At 39.5% G+C, this 17,967-nt stretch overlaps 1 protein-coding gene across 1 annotated transcript in view; it reads right to left on the minus strand.

Annotated features, from left to right (window-relative positions):
- The window catches only part of LOC141127875 (F-box only protein 36-like), a 61,957-nt gene that overhangs the window by 28,653 nt on the left and 15,337 nt on the right, over positions 1-17,967 (minus strand). The window contains exon 3 of the mRNA XM_073614733.1: positions 14,650-14,822. Coding sequence (XP_073470834.1) covers positions 14,650-14,822 — 173 coding nt within the window. The remainder of the gene's footprint in view (positions 1-14,649; positions 14,823-17,967) is intronic.

Consider the following 17,967-nt stretch of genomic DNA (forward strand, 5'->3'; position numbering starts at 1 on the left):
AAACATGTGCAAGCTAAAATGCTGTTTTTTAATTTTCCTTGCATGTCCCCCTCAGATCTAGAGCGACTTTACTTCCAAGTGCACTTTCAAGTGCACTTGCAGTGCAAAGTGGATTTTCCTTTAGTAAATAACCTGCTCTGAGAAGATTGGGAAATAACTTGCTGGGGATTGGGGGGTGATGGAGGGGGGGGGGGCGGGAGAGGTGGGTTAGGGGGGTATGTGGGGTTTTCTTTTTTTTATATTTTTTATTTTTTGGGATCTACACGTATGGACAAAGACATTTAAATGTTTACAGGGATCATTTATATTTATCACATGCTGTGACACAGGGTTATGTGTCACATGATCACATCACGCTCACGCACCTTACTAGATTGGCACTGAGAATATAGGAAAACATTTGCAGTACCACCAAGTTGTATATATACACATAAATTAAATAGTTAGATACACAGGAATCAACAAGGGAAAGGAAAAAAGAAAGGGGGAAAGGAAAGAGAAATTATTTATTTTTTTTATTTTTATTTTTTTGGGGGGGAGTACACATATGGGCATAGACATTTTAATGTTTACAAGGATTATATATATTTATCACATGCTGTGACACATAATCACATGTTAGCATTTATGAGACATTCATATCTTACTAGATTGGCACTGAAAATGTTTTTTTTCCCCCCTTCTCTCGTTCCCTCTTCATTTTCCTTCTCCTTATTCTCCTCTCTCTGGTTCTCCTTCTCTTCTTTTATCCTGGGGGTTGATTTGAGCACCTGTAGTGAAATCTAATTTACTGCGGGTGCTCAACTTGATGGGCTTGCAAATTGAATGGGCTCAAATTGAGATATAAATGGGGCTATGCATTTTCAAGTAATAGCTGTACCATGGATAGATGAACGCACCTTTCCTCTTCCTCAAACTTCTTTTATTTCTAAGAATGAGACAGAAAACAGGGCCTTTTGGCCCAGAATAGTAAACGATATGAGAAGTAGGTCGAGGAACAATTGCTCAGCTGTCTAAGTAAAAGTATAAATATATCGCGTGCTAGATGTGGATGTGCCGTGGGTCTTGTGGCAGAAGCTCCTAAACCCCCTCTGTAGGGAACTTACTAGTGTAAAATAGACTTAGGATAAGTCATTTAGTTTGGATTTGGGTGTATACTTGTACATTTGTTGTTTAATAGTTGTTTTGTTTTTTTTTAAACATGGGTACGGTTAAAATATGTTCATTTAATGCTAGAGGCCTTAATTCTCCCTCTAAAAGAATGCAAATATTGAATTATCTTCATAAAAAAATACTGGGATTATTATTTTCCAGGAAACACATTTTCAGTCAGACCACATTCCTGATATACGTAATAAGCATTATCCAACATGGCTCCATGACACATTTCCATATTCTAAATCCTGTGCAGTCTCTATTGTGATTCATAAAAATCTAATCCACCAGGTTTTACAAAGATGTAAGGGGGAGATGGTAGATCCTTGATTTTAAAGATCCTATTATATGGAAAACATTTCTCAATTATTAATTTATACTTGCCAAATTATGATCAGATCAAAACTGGAATACAGACTCTAAAGGAAGTAATGGAAAGAGCAGAAGGAACAGTAATTATTGAGGGGACTTTAATTTTGTAAAAGTATAAATATATGGCGTGCTAGATGTGGATGTGCCGTGGGTCTTGTGGCAGAAGCTCCTAAACCCCCTCTGTTGGGAACTTACTAGTGTAAAATAGACTTAGGATAAGTCATTTAGTTTGGATTTGGGTGTATACTTGTACATTTGTTGTTTAATAGTTGTTTTGTTTTTTTTTTTAAACATGGGTACGGTTAAAATATGTTCATTTAATGCTAGAGGCCTTAATTCTCCCTCTAAAAGAATGCAAATATTGAATTATCTTCATAAAAAAATACTGGGATTATTATTTTCCAGGAAACATATTTTCCTTGTCAAAAGAAGTTTATTGAGTATACAATGTTATAAAGATACATAAAGTAAGTTTACAAGGATCTATAAAGTAAGCTCATTGTTTTACAGGAGGGTTTATATAGGTAAATATCATGAAATTTCAAATATTAAACATTGGGTTCACGTAAACCTAAATTAAAGATATATATCATTTCCTTAGTTACTTTTGTAGGTATTTAAATGATTTATACCTACTATACATATTGTTTACAAGTAGAGTGTATATAGGTCAAATAAATTCTGATAATGAGCTTTAATCGTAAGGTGGAGAAAAGGAAAGAGAAAGAAGAAAAAGGGTTGAAAGGTAGAGGTATGGTCCACAAGGTTGTCCCGCTCGTCAGTTTATTATTCTTTTTAGTTCTCTTTGAAGCCTTAGAATGGGTGTCTCTGTAAGTCATTTAATCTGTTACCATGGCAACAGGACAGAGTCATTGAAGTTTGACAGGAACTGTTGTTTTATCCAAGGATGCCAAAGTTTTTCAAATTTTGGAATTTGATTTTGATCGATGGCTACCATCTTAGCATGGGACATTGTATTATTCATTCTTTGAATTGTTTCTGCTAGTACCAATGTAGGAGATTTCCATGCTCTGGCCACTGTTTGTTTTGCAGCCGTTATTAGTTGGATCATAAGTTTGAATTGAGAGAGTGTTAACCATTCCGGTTTTAGATTAAGTAAAGTTAAATATGGATCTGGTTGTATTATTTTTTTAAATATTTTAGATGCAATCACGAAGACTTCCTTCCAGAAGGTTTGGATTACTGGGCACGTCCACCATATGTGTAAATATGTGCCTATTTCTGGGCATCCTCGAAAACAAAGAGCTGAGGTATTAGGTGAATATTTTGCCACGCTAGCGGGTACAAGGTACCAGCGAGTTAGGACTTTATAATTTGTCTCCAGTGCTAAGATGTTGGGTGAAGATGACTTAGATGTGAGCCATATGTTAGACCAGTCCGTGTCTTCTAAAGTTCGTCCCAGGTCCTCCTCCCACCTCTGAACGTAAGAGGGTCTATTAAGATTTGGTACTCCATATAATTGATTATAAAGTGATGAAATTGTACCTTTAGCAAATGGATCTTTTGTACAGATTGATTCAAAAATGGATAATTGGGATAATGGTGTATCCCCCTTTAGGAATGGTGTATAGAAATTTTTGATTTGGAGATATCTAAATATCTCAGAGTTTGGTAGATCATATTTTTCTCTAAGCGATGGGAATGAAAGGAATGATTTAGATGCTATGAAGTCATTTAGTGTCTGAATGCCTGATGTTGTCCAAGCTTTAAAAGAATTTGGGTAGATCCATGCCGGATAAAAGGCCGGATTTCTGATAAAAGAAAGGAGAGGATTGTGTGGAGATTGTAACTGATATTTGGTTTTTAGTTTATCCCAGAGAGATAAGAAGTGTTTAGTTATGGGATTATGAATTTTAAAGCGGTCTTTAGGATCAAGCCATAATAAATTTGATATTAATAGAGGGTCATTTTCTGAAGCCTCTATAAATACCCATAATGGGATTTCCTGTTTTGCATGGTATTTGGACAGACTGGCCAAATGTGCCGCTCTGTAGTAGTTAGTAAAATTAGGGTATCCCAGGCCTCCTTTATTTTTGGGAAGATGTAGTGTGTGTATAGGTATACGTGGTTTAGACGAGCCCCATATAAACGAAGTTGCTCTTTTTTGTACTATTCTCAAAAAATAGGAAGGAATTGGAATAGGGAGGACTCTGAATAGATAAAGCAATTTGGGTAGAATAGTCATTTTGATTGCATTAATCTTCCCCATCCAGGATAAAGGAAGTTGCGACCACTGTTTTATTAGATTTGTGATCTGTCTTAATACAGGAGGATAATTGGTTGAGAATAAGTCAGAATGAGAGGCTGTTAAATGAATTCCAAGATATGGGATTGATTTTTCTGCCCATGTGAATGGGAGTGCAGCCCTAGCCGGGATCAATTCCATGTTTGTGAGTGAAATATTAAGCACTAGGCATTTCTTAGGATTAATCATAAGGCCGGATAGGGCTGCAAATCCATCAAGAGCTGGTATTAAGTTAGGACCAGAGACCTGTGGTGATGATAGAAAAAGTAATATATCGTCTGCAAATATACATAATTTGTGTGTAATACCTCCTACTTCAATGCCAGTTATAGTTTGGTTTGTTCTGATATATTGGGCCATGGGTTCGAGTATAAGGGCAAATAATAAGGGAGATAATGGGCAACCCTGTCGGGTACCTCTTTCGATATTAAAGGCTTCAGATTTGTATCCAGCATATTTTATATAGGCTTTGGGTTTATTATATAATGCTTTGATCCATGTTAAAAAGTGGGGTCCAAAACCCCAGGAAACATATTTTCAGTCAGACCACATTCCTGATATACGTAATAAGCATTATCCAACATGGCTCCATGACACATTTCCATATTCTAAATCCTGTGCAGTCTCTATTGTGATTCATAAAAATCTAATCCACCAGGTTTTACAAAGATGTAAGGGGGAGATGGTAGATCCTTGATTTTAAAGATCCTATTATATGGAAAACATTTCTCAATTATTAATTTATACTTGCCAAATTATGATCAGATCAAAACTGGAATACAGACTCTAAAGGAAGTAATGGAAAGAGCAGAAGGAACAGTAATTATTGAGGGGACTTTAATTTTGTAATGGATTCTAAATTAGACTCAACCGCTACTCGTTCACATAAAGCTAATAGTCAATTAAAAGAATTTAAACAATTACTTGAAAAATATCAGATGGTGGACTTATGGAGGGTCCAACATCAGACAGAGAAAATGTATTCATACTACTCAACTATACATAACACATATCATAGAATAGATTATTTTTTTATTAGCCAAATAGGATTGATGATGACCCCTACATCTGATATTGGTCGTTTTCTAATGTCGGATCGCGCTCCGATATATATATGGAATTGGCAGTATCTGACTACAGGAAACCGCAATGGTCATGGAGGTTGAATGACAACTTGCTTAGGGACAAAATATGTGAAATGTACATTCGGCAAGCGATAAAGGAATTTTTACAGATTCATGAAACAGATACAACTCCAATTCCCTTACAATGGGAAACATTCAAATGTGTTTTGTGAGGATTGTTCATTAAGCATGGGGCTAGATTGAAGGCGGACAAATCATTCAAAATATCTCAGTTCTTAAAAGAAATTTCAACATTAGAAAATATACATAAACAAAAACTTATAGCAGAAGATAGAATGCATTTGAATGATAGACGCATCGAGCTACAGACTCTGTTGAATGAATAATCCTTGCGTATTAGGGATACAAATAGAGCCTTGTTCTATCAACACAGGAATAAACCCGGACGATTATTAGTGAGAACCCTAAAACAATGGCAACCCTTAACCTCTATAATTGAAATCCAAAAAGCCTCTGGGGAAAAAACACATGATCCTATGGACATTTCTAAGACGTTTCATGCATATTATTCAAAACTATATAATATACCAGGTGAAGGCAGAGATCATCTGGGCTGGACGGCTTAAGTAGGCAGGACTGACGAACAGGATATCATCAACAGGTGACTCACTGTGGAGAGAAAGGAGCTGGCAATTAGCTGACAGCTGAGCGGCCAGCTTTGAGAAGGAAGGGCTGAGCCCAGCCCTGACAGTACCCCCTCCTTAATGACCCCTCCCCCTCGGAGGACCACCAGGCTTGAGGTGAAAATGTCAATGGAAATCACGGAGGAGGACAGGGGCATGTACGTCCAAGGATGAGACCCAAGAGTGTTTGTCCGGACCGTACCCTTTCCAATACACCAGGTATTGTATGTGCTCACGGAACCTATGGGAGTCAACAATGGACTGTACTTCATATTCATCATGGTTCTCAACCTGTACAGGGTGAGGACGAGGCACCGAGGTGGTAAAGCGCTTGCAGACCAAAGGTTTTAATATAGAGACATGAAATACATTTGAGATACGCATATTAGAAGTAAGGTCTAATGCGTAAGCCACTTGGTTAATCCTGCGAAGAATACGGAAAGGCCCAGTAAACCGAGGTGCGAACTTCGGAGAGGGAACACAAAGTCATAGGTTGCAAGATGACAGCCAGACCCTGTCCCTAACCTGGTAGGAAGGCGCAGGCAGACATCTGCGGTCAGCATGGAGTCTGTACCTATCATTAGCATGTTGCTAAGCCTCCTGGACTTTTGCCAAAGTGGAACAAAGACCATGGAGATACTCCTCTAACGCAGGAATACTCTGCGTAACAAACAAGTCAGGCAACATGGAAGGTTGGAAATCATAGTTCGCCATAAACGGGGACAATCGGAAAGGAGAATTCAAGGCACTATTGTGAGCAAACTCTGCCCACAGTAAGAGGTCTGACCAGTTGTTAAGATGGTCAGAAATATAGCAACATAGGAATTGCTCCAAGGACTGCTTGGCTTGTTCTGTGGCCCTATTAGACTGCGGGTGATACGCAGAGGAGAAAGCAAGCTGAATTCCCAACTGTGCACAAAAGGCTCACCAGAACCGGGCACAAACTGACTACCCCTGTCCGAGACAATCACTGTGGGTAGCCCATGTAATCGAAAGATCTCCAAAGCAAAAATGGAAGCCAGTTCCTTAGAAGTGGGCAACTTCTTAATTGGAATACAATGGGACATTTTCGAGAACCGGTCAACCACCATAAGGATAACTGTGTTACCCTGGAAGTTGGGTAACTCCACAATGAAATCCATAGACAGGTGGGTCCAGGGCCTCTCTCCATTGGGTATGGGTTGTAGGAGGCCCACTGGAAGGTGTTGTGGAGTCTTACTCTGAGCACCCACGGAACAGGCAGCTACGAAGGTGGTTACATCAGCACGTAGACTAGACCACCAGAATTGTTGGGAAATGGCCCAAAAGGAGTTGATTATTCCCAGGGTGGCCAGCAGCCTTGGGAGAATGGTAAGTCTGGAGCACGGCAGTATGGAGACTCTCTGAGACAAAGCAGCGGTCACAAGGTTTCTCAGGAGGAGCATGGACCTGAGCAGCAAGAATTTTGTCACCCAAAGGAGAAGTGAGACTGGTGCGAACCGTAGCCAGAATATGATCAGGAGGAATCACAGGAACCGGAACCAACTCCATCTTGGAAGTGGAGGAAAATTGGCGTGACAAAGTGTCTGTCCTTACATTCTTAGTACCAGGTAAGAATGAGACAATGTAATTGAAACTTGACAAGAAAAGAGCCCAACGCGCCCTTCTGGGAGAGAGGCGTTTAGCCTCAGACGTGTGAGATTCTTATGGTCAGTAAGAATGAGAACCGGCACAGTGGTACCTTCAAGGAGATGTCTCCATTCTTTTGTGGCTAAAATGATCGCTAACAGCTCTCTTAGTTTCTGAAGCACACGACAGACATCTGTGTGGTGGCTCTCCGGGGAATTGGAAAATATGAGGATATCGTCGAGATAAACCACCACACATAACTGCAACAAATCTTGGAGGACATTGTTAATAAATTCCTGGAAAACTGCCGGGGCGTTACAAAGGCCAAAAGGCATTACGAGGTACTTATAATGGCCTGTTCTGGTATTATATGCAGTTTCCCACTCATCGCCCTCCCTAATCCCCACGAGATTGTATACCCCTTTCAAATCAAGCTTTGTGAATACCGTTTCTCCCTTGAGGCGGTTAAATAACTCCATAATCAACGGAATCGGATAGGCATTCTTAATCGTGAAATGATTGAGACCCCTATAATCAATACAAGGTCTCAGTTCACCACTCTTCTTCTTCACAAAGAAGAAACCAGCACCAGCAGGAGACGAGGATTTGCGGTTGAAACCTTGAGAAAGTGCGTCTGCAACATACTCCTCCATAGCCCTATCCTCCAGGACCGACGAAGGGTAAACCCGGCCACTAGGGGGTATGGCACCAGGTTGAAGGTCAAATGCACAATCATATGACCGGTGTGGAGGCAAACTACCGGCTTGACCTTTGTCAAAGATATCGCTAAAATCGCGGTACTCCTCTGGCAGGGAGGAGAGTGAAGAGGTGCACAGGACCTTGGCTACCTTCTGGAAGCATGACTTACTGCATTGTGGCAACCAGGAGAGAACCTCAGCACGGAGCCAATCAAAAGAGGGGTTGTGCCTCTGTAACCAAGGATAACCAACAACCAGCGGAAACTTAGGTGAGGAAATAACTTGGAATTGGGTTATCTCATGGAGAAGAGCCCCATGGACAATGGAACAGTCTCATGAGTCACATGGGCAGGCTGTAGAGGTCTCCCATCAAGAGCCTCAATGGCAAGTGGAGTGTCACGCAGCTGCAGCGGAATTGAGTGCATCGATACAAAAGCAGCATCAATGAACAGGCCTGCAGCCCCAGAGTCAATTAGAGCCTGTATTTTGATGGATGATTCGGCCCAAGAAAGGGTAACCGAAACCAGGGGCTTATCCTTCTGGATAACTGGGGACGAAACAACGTCACCTAAGGTCTGTCCATGACAGTACCTCAAGGTTCGGGCGTTCCCTGGGCGGGTAGGACAAGACTTCAAAAAGTGACCAGCCTGGCCACAATAAAGGCACAATCTCACCCTCCTCCTAAGGGTTCTCTCATCCACAGAGAGACGCGTGAAGCCCGGGTGCATGGGTTCATCTTCACAGACTGACTCGGTACCAGGAGGCATGGGAGGTGAGGGAGGCAAGGGTGGGACTGCAAAGTTTGGAGACAAATGTACAGGAGGCTTTCACAAGTGCTCCATAAAAGGAAGTCTTTCTCTAAGACTGGAGTCAATGAGGATGGCAAACATGATCAACCTCTCCAGCTCAGTGGGTATATCTCGGACTGCTATGTCATCCTTGATGGTATCCATGAGACCATGAAAAAAAGAAGCCACAAGGACCTCATTGTTCCAAGCAACCTCTGCTGCCAGAGTAGGGAATTCAATGGCGTAATCGGAAACAGTTCGTTTGATGGACATAAGGCACTTGGCAGCAGAAGCGGAGCATGCGGGAATGTCAAATACCCTTTTAAAAGAAGCCACAAACTCTGGGTAACTCAAGACAACAGGTTTTTCTCTCAGAAAGCAAAGATATCATGAAAACTACTTTGCTTCTGCAGCATCTCAAAGTATATCTCAACCTGGTTGAGAAACCCTCTGCATTGGACTGGATCTCCCCCAAATCGCTGGGGAAGCAGAGTGGAACAGACATACCTCTTATAGAGGTAATACTCGAGGTGGGTGCCTGCACAGAGAGCAGCAGCAGGGACGGCCTGCAACACAGGTTGAACTGAAGCAGCCACGGTGGGAAATTCCAGGTGAGCCGTGCAACTCAGGAGCATTTGTAACGCCATGGTAAACTGATCCATGTGGTATCCTGCTCATCCAATCTGGAAAAAATATTACCAACAAGTGGATTGACTGCATCTTCTGAATTCATGGTCTTCGCCTACTGTAAGAAACCATGAATCAGACTGAGACAGAAGTACAGTTAAATCACACTTATTTAATAATAATAAAAAAAGGTAAACAGAGTAAACGTAGTCAAAACATAGCCAGAGTTCAGGAACCGGAACGGATAGTCATGCCAAAACATCAGGGAGCCAGAGATGAGCGTAGTAGAACAGCAAGCAGGATCTGGAGCCAGAAGGAATGTCAAGCAAGTCTTTAACAGGAACACAGGAGAGCGTATCTAGAGATGTGACCAAGGCGAAGGCAGAGATCATCTGGGCTGGACAGCTTAAGTAGGCAGGACTAACGAGCAGGATATCATCAACAGGTGACTCACTGTGGAGAGAAAGGAGCTGGCAATTAGCCGACAGCTGAGGAAGGGCCGAGCCCAGCCCTGATACCATCTAAATACACACATAGTGGACTTCGTAATAAATCCACGTTTAACTCCTAAAACATCTACACACCAATTCATAGATGTATTTAAAAAGATGGTTGAAGGAGATATAAGGAAGATCCCAATACAGAAAGATTTTAAAGACAAACAGATCTGGAAGGGAATCAGAGCTTTCGAAAAAAGGAATAACATTGTGATACACCCAGCGGATAAAGGGGGAGGCATTGGTGTTTTAAATAAAGTAGACCATGATATAGAATTGGAAGGTATTCTCAGGGATGAGAGTACTTACAAAAAGATTAAAAATAACCCTACTAAAGATTTGAAAGCAGTATTACAGGATTTAGTTAACAAAGCAGGTGAAAATAACATTCTTAACAAAAGAGAAAAAAGATACTTAGTTCCAGATGCCCCAATTATGCCAGTACTTTATCAAGTGCCAAAAATACACAAGAATGTAGAGGAACCACCAGGTAGGCCAATCCTGAGTGGTATAAATTCTCTGTTTGAGGCTGGAGGAATACATTGATGTCTTCCTCAAACCTTTAGTGGGCAAAAGTTCATCCTATTTAAAAAACAGTAAGGATAGTCCTTAATAATCTACAGAATGTAAAAATAGATGAAACTAGCATCTTGGTTACAGTAGATGTAGAGCCGCTGTATACTAACATTCGGCAGCCAGATGCCTTAAATGCAGTAAAATGGGCATTGAATAGATATACTAATTTAAAATGTAAACAAATACAATTTATTCTTCACGGCTTAAAACTTGCGATGACTAACAATTTCTTTTGGAATGGGGGACAGCATTATAACCAAATAAATAGTGTCTCTATAGGGGCCAAATAGGCCCCTAGTGTTGCAAACATTTTCCTCAACAAATGGAAGGATGAAGTTATATACAGCAACACCTGGCCGGACCTGCGGTTATACCGCAGGTACATAGATGATATTTTGATATTATGGCAATGGACTGAGACTACCTTGAATGCATTTATTGACCATATTAATAACAACATTTATGGCATTAAATTCACAGTGAATGCCCATAGACAAGATACAGACTTCCTAGATTTGCATATCTTCAAACGTGGTTCGAAAACACACTTTAAAAATACTGACATAAATGGATATATTCCAGTTAGAAGCGGTCACCACCCTTAATGGAAGATGGCTATCCCAAAGGGTCAGTTTATGCACATAAGAAGAAATTGTACAATCTACCATGGCTATGAAGAACAAACCAATGTCTTAGTACAAAGATTTATTGACAAAGGATACCCCCATAACAGCTTACTGGAAATGAGAGATTTAGTAGGAAAAATTAATAGAAACACACTTCTAGAAACTAAAGTAAAAGAGAACAAAGCTTGTGATGTTACATTTATTACAGGTTTTAATAAACAATATAAGCATCTGGAAAAAAGTATAAAGAAATATTGGCCAATCTTACAAAAAGATCCTATTTTAAACAAAATTTTACCGACCAGGCCTAAGTTCATTTACTGCAAAGCTCCAGGCCTGAGACATAAACTGGTCAAAAACATATTCAATAAATTGTAGCGCTAAAGAACACGTGTCATAAAAACAGAATGTCTCTGTAAACATAAACTAGTGTCCCAGGATAAAAACCGCCCTACGCGTTTCGATCAAAAGAACTTCAACAGGGGCCCCTGTTGAAGGTCTTTTGATCGAAACGCGTAGGTCGGTTTTTTATACCCTGTACACTGCCTTTCTTACACTTGTGATCACTTTTATGTATAGCGGTTTTTTAGTTAATAAAATACCCTGATTTACACCATGTGGAGGCATCCCTCTTCTTTTCCATATATCTTCGAGAATTGAGAAAACATCTTCAACCTTGGAACCAGGTTTTGGCCCATTTCCCGTGTATCCTGAGGTGACATCCAGGCCTCATAGAGGCTCCATCTGCCTTCAACCACTTCACTCACCTGCCAAGGGTGGCACACAGCTCGATTGATTCTATGCTCATGGCAGTAGAATCCAACAGTTCCGGTAAGCGTACCCCATCCTTTTCATGAGTTTGATGACATCTGAATTGAGATTTGGGAAGCAGAAGGGACTGTCACACTGTTCACATTTATCCACTGCGGATTATCATGTTTCTTTTTGGACTATATGTCACTATTGGGACACTAGTTTATGTTTACAGAGACATTCTGTTTTTATGACACCTGTTCTTTAGCGCTACAATTTATTGAATATTGGTACACATTTTGGTCACATGGTTTGTAGCAGCTTTTTGGTCTTTTTTAAGGTAGCGCATTAATCATTTTTCTTTCCATTGGTCAAAAACATACCTGACTCCCCAACAAACAGCAAGTCACCATGTTCAATCCATAAGGTTTTTTCAGATGCGACAGATGTGGTCCTTGTAGGAGCACCAAATTAGCATCCAGAAAACGAACATAATTTATGTCACACTAAACGTGTAAACAGTACCCTATTAAGAATTTCATTACATGTGGCACTAAGAACGTAATGTATGTTCTGGAATGTACCTGTGGGTACCAATATGTGGGGAGGACTTCTAGGACATTAAACAAACCTGTTAGTGAACAAATTACTAATATACGCAAAGGATTCCCTAAACACACTGTACAAATATCTCAAAACGAAACTAAGTGGATATTTGAACTTCAAACTTTAACTCCTGAATGTTTAGTTAGAGCTCAACTGTTGTATTACAGATTATTAATCATCTTTGGAGTTCCCTTTAATCTCCATGGTTAATTTAATTTAAAACAGTCCTATGGGTAAACATTTACCCTGCACAATATTTATTTATTCATTTATACACTACATATTTAATTTAAATTAATTTGTATACTATTTACAATTTTATTTATTTTGGTAAATTTATCAATTACAGTTATCAGATCGTAACTCCAACCAGTGGCCACTAGATGACCTTCTCTGATCCTTTATTCATTTTTATCAACTATTTAGTTTAAATTATCATATACATATACCCTAAATCCATCATTCACTAATTTAGTTAAATTAATATAGCTCATTTACCTTGACAGATGAATTAATACTAGATATTAGATTGTTATTTCCATCAATGTCCACTAGGTGGCCTTTTTCTTAAAATAAAATCGATTTACATTTTAAATTGTTATTTTTAAGTTGTAAATTTGCTAAATTTAATATGCATATTAGATTGTGAGTACCCCCAAGTTAATAGCAGGTGGCCAATTTACTTATTATATTCTGTTTATTACAAATTATAAATTTCGATGTAAGGGTATAAAGCCCTCACTCAATATGGTGGAATCAGAGCTTCCTGATGATAGCCCATTGATTGGCTGAAAGGTGTCGAGGCTTGATAGCATTACAGCGACACATGTCTGCCTACAAAATCTTCCGGGAATTGAGCCGAACCACAGCTAGCGGATACCAACAAATTTGTGGGCTGATTTCTCCTAAATAATCACCTGCTATTCACATCGGGTGTAAGGATGATAGGCACCTTAAGATGTGAGTGTAATCTCATATTTGTTTTTACTTATTACGTTTTTCAACGGGTTTTACACAATGAGGTTTTTCTGTTATTTATATCCATTTATATGAGGCATATCCAGTGCAAGAGCTGCCAGCAACGGATTCTTCCAGGGGTTTCCCCAGATGCTTGAACGACCATACTAGAGATAGTTGGTCAACACCCAGGGGTGAGTGCACATCCACATGGGGCACCCAGTCTGAGCACAAGTTTATGGAGCACAGATGTTTATTATTGAGCACGAGCGCTTATGAAAACACAAATATATTGGGACTTTAAAGGACTTTTATATTCATGTTTGTTATCACTTAGTGCAGAGATTTTTTTGTTTTTTGTTTTTTTCATTTGTATTTGCTATTTAGCAAGTTTTTACTGCAGCCGGTGGAATTCAATTATTTGTTCATTTACTCAATTATTAATTGTGCAATATTATACATTAAATATTTCACTATTTCTTTGGCACTAAGTATTATTTTTCCATTCACTTTTCAGATATTGTTTTGTAAAAAATTTTGCAAAACATTTATCATTTTCCTTTAACTTCTCAATTATGTGCCACTTTGTGTTGGTCTTTCACATAAAATCCCAATAAAATACATTTACGTTTTTGGCTGTAACGTGACAAAATGTGGAAAATTTCAAGGGGTACGAATACTTTTTCAAGGCACTGCACATGTATGCATACACTGTGTGACAGCTGATTGGAGGAAAAGCACCCCCCCCCCACTCCACATAGGCAGAGAAAAGAAGAAACTTGTAGAGCTGCAGTCTGAATAGACAAGCTCTTTGCTTATCTATCTCTAAGTTCCCTCCCCGACACAAATTTCCAGCTGCTTTTATCTCGTGTGTCAGAGAGCTTGTCAGAAGTTATCATGCTGATAACAGAGGAACGGAGCAGCAGAAAGACACAGCACTCAGAGCTTTGGAGAAAGATAAGTAAACACTTCAAATATATGTGCCCAGGTCAGATTTCATGAATGGGATTTACAACCACTCTTATATAAGCAGTGGGGACTTGCCCTAAATAAGCCTAGAAACTTCATGTAATATTCATATGCATTTGTATGGCATGCAGATTCACAATAGAGATTTATAATCCATAAAGTTACTCATGGGGAACAAACAGCAAGCACAGCACAATGCTAGTGCAACAAGTGCACATATAAGTGCATTCAATTAGTGTTCATGTACTCGGTTTTAAATGATGCTTTGTTTTTGGGTACATTTCAGAAAGACTTTAGAGAGTAAACAAAATATGTGGCTGATCACTAGAACATGATCTCTAAAAAAAACTATACCTAATACACAACAGCTGGGTATTGCTTACCTTCTGGTATGTCTTGCATGTCTCTGACAGCTGCTTAATGTCTTGTGTATCAAGAAAGGATAAGATACGAATCTTAAGGCTATCGGGTATCCGAACAATGAAATCAAATTGCCCTCTGCACAAATTCAATACATATTCCATTGTGGCTTTGCCAAAGATCTTTTCTAATGGCTCTAGATGTTTGAGAAAGCAAAGTGGTTAATAATTTATTGTGAAACTGAGCAATGTTTTATAGTCTGAGACACAGGAAAAATAATTCCCTGAGATTCTGGAGGAAAGTTTCAAGAGATTGAAAAATGCCTTCAGTAAACTATACCTAGATAACGTACTGTAATTAAGTGAAGAAAATGCTAAGCTCTGTTTATATGTAAAATGACCATATAATATTGTACTTTTAGTAAACTGACAACCCTTCTTGTAAATAACTTACCTTTGTTGGTGCCCCTTGGTTATGACAGAATGTGTAAACGTTCATTGCTTTTTTTCCAGATCTCATAGTAAAGTGAATATGTGCCCTTTCACACAAGCTCAGTTCCACATTGCAGTGAAAGGTTTCAATGCGTTTACTGTTATTTCAGTTGTATTTTTATTCTGTATGTATGTTCATGCTGGAAGAAGTATCCAGAGGTACTCATCAATGTGTGCACTGTATATTGGTCTAGTATCTTGAACACATGTATTACTTTAAAAGAATTCTACAAAAATCAACTGCATTAAATGTCGAATACTTTATTTGCTAGATATTGTATCCAACCAGATAGATGTTTATAAAGGCAGATGGTGGTATTTAATAAACAGAATTAGTCACCAGCTGAGTCTATACAAGAACAAGAATATTCAGACTAAAATTTGTTTAATTGTGCAAGCTTCTCTAATAAAGGTTTAAAGTGCCCCTTTATTTAGCTTTACCTTTTATGCCTGGGCCTGACTCGAAAGTTATTGGTAATTGGCTGATGGAACATGATCTGTGTCCTATCAGCTGCAGTAGGGTACAGGGGAGACATCTGAGGTCTAATAGAAAAAGCAAGTAGGTAAAAGTGGAGGGGAGTAGGGGAAGGGTAGGGAGAGGAGCTGGGTGGGGTCAAGACCATAGTCATCTCCTGCCTCCAAACGCTCCACACAAATTATGTAATGCAATTCTAGTACCCCATCAGCTGTGATTGGGGGAATTTGCTTGTGCCAATGATGAGAAATGACAGTTCTTGCTACAATAATGAAATGATACAAGACATATTTTTTGGCTAAGCTATAAGAGCTGGGTACCATTGAATGTAAAGGTAACAGTAAAAGTATAGGGGATTGTCACTCAGTTCAGTTTATATAGATATATTATATGGGTAGGATAGAGCTTGGGTATTGTAAGGAATCTCCACCATATGTTAGAAATGGTGCCTCTATGAGTGAAGCACCTCCAACACTTTTCTGTAGGGTAGGAGGTGAAATTAGTGATCAATGTAGGGCAGCGATATCATCGAGTAAGGATTTTAACATTTTCTCCTGTGCTTTGTGGGTAAGAGATTACTTATGTGCAAGAAAAAATGATTTTTCCAAATCTTCCCGGGAGATGATTATGTTGCGTTCCCTTTACCGGTGTTTTTTTTACTTTGGCATTTGTGGATGTTTATTAAGCAGGATCAAGTTATACAGATATCAGATGACATGAGGTGGGTGGTTACCTTGGAAAAGGAGTTCTTCTAATGGAGTTTAAGTTTTGTGGAGGACCTAGGTGGAGATAAAGAAATAAATGTGTGCATCTGACAGTATTTAAACTGTGAAAGAAAGTCAGTTGGACATGCCTTTTACTGGGTGGGCAGGGAAGGCAAGTGGCTGTTTATCAATATTGTGGTGAGTCTAGGGTGGTACATGTTGTTCTATGATAAGAATTGATGTCTACCTAGGGTTGGGAAGTAAATCAGGGTTGTCAAATAGTTGTCAATAGTGGGGTCATAGGAGACCTCTTCTCACGGGAGAAGAGGAGATGTTACAATGTTAGGAGATTTTCCCATGTTAGCAGAAGATGTTAGGTAAGAAGAGGGTAAGTGGTCAGGTCATTTCCGTAGTTTTGATTCACTCAGATTAAAGCAAATAAGAGCTTTCTCAATGGTCACCCAATGATTCACTTTTGCATTACGGAACCTGTCTACCAATCTGGAGAGTATGGAGGCTCTATGGTTTAGGATGATATCTGGAGATCCCACACCACCTTTTTGGTTTTGGTAGGGTAAAATAACAGTGGAATAGTTTCCAGAGTTTATACCAAAGCTCCAACCCCAGTTTTGGTAGAATTGAGAACCAGGGGCATATTGATTATCATAAACAATGACAATCTGATTATCAAAGCCTCATCAGCTGAGTGCCTACTACACACACAGACTGTACTGCATCTCCTCGGATTGCTAATAAAATACCAGAAATTCTCCCTGGTTTGCATACAATGTCTAAAGTAAGTGCTGAAAGCATAGCTACTAATGGTCATCTAATCATATTATGTCAAAGGAGGGGGGGGCACACCTGAAGCAGATCTCATGGTGTCACATCACAGTGAAAGTTTTCCACCTTCATAGTCAGAATAAGTGATATTTAACAGATGCAGCCAATGCTCTGGTAACCCCATGGACATAGTTCTCTATTATCTATGTGTTTTCCTTGCTGAGGCTTGACTGCCCAAGAGGAGTCTGGTACTTACATATAGTTCAGAATCAGTTCATCTAGTTGTGAATTTTTCCATGACTTCTTCCCACTGGGCAAAACCTTCTGTTTCTAGAACCAGTATCCCTTCCTTGACTCTGGGTTTAGTAGCACAGTTACATGGATTTATTGGAAGTGGTCATCTCTACCATACTCTGGGATCATTAGCTCTTATCTCTCTGGGTGTATCTCTGCACCTGGAAGGCCTTCTTCAGATGACGTGAAGCTTTTAATTTTCCTTAAGTCTGGCATGGATCAGCTTGATGAATACCATCAAGACCCAGGCATTGGCTGTGGCAATTTCATTTCAAAGATTGGCTTCTAATTCCTTGGTTCACACCTTTGTCCAAGGTGTCATTGCCATTGTTCCACTTGTCAAAGCTTTCTTGTCCCCATGGTACCATGGTCTTGTGCTTTCTGCACTTCAGGGCCCTCCTTTTAAATCACTGCATGAAGTCTCTTCTGTGAACTCATCCCAGATACTTGCTATCCTCATTGCCATCATTACTAAGAGCATACTGGAACTGGCGACTTTGTTTTGTAAATATTTGCCAAAGGGCACAGTACAACATTGGCTGGTGCCAGCTTTAGATGCAAGTTCCTACAAGGGGCACTATGGCTCAGTTACTC

This window comes from Aquarana catesbeiana, linkage group LG02 (genome assembly GCF_042186555.1).
Source record: "Aquarana catesbeiana isolate 2022-GZ linkage group LG02, ASM4218655v1, whole genome shotgun sequence".
In the NCBI taxonomy this organism is placed as follows: domain Eukaryota; kingdom Metazoa; phylum Chordata; class Amphibia; order Anura; family Ranidae; genus Aquarana; species Aquarana catesbeiana.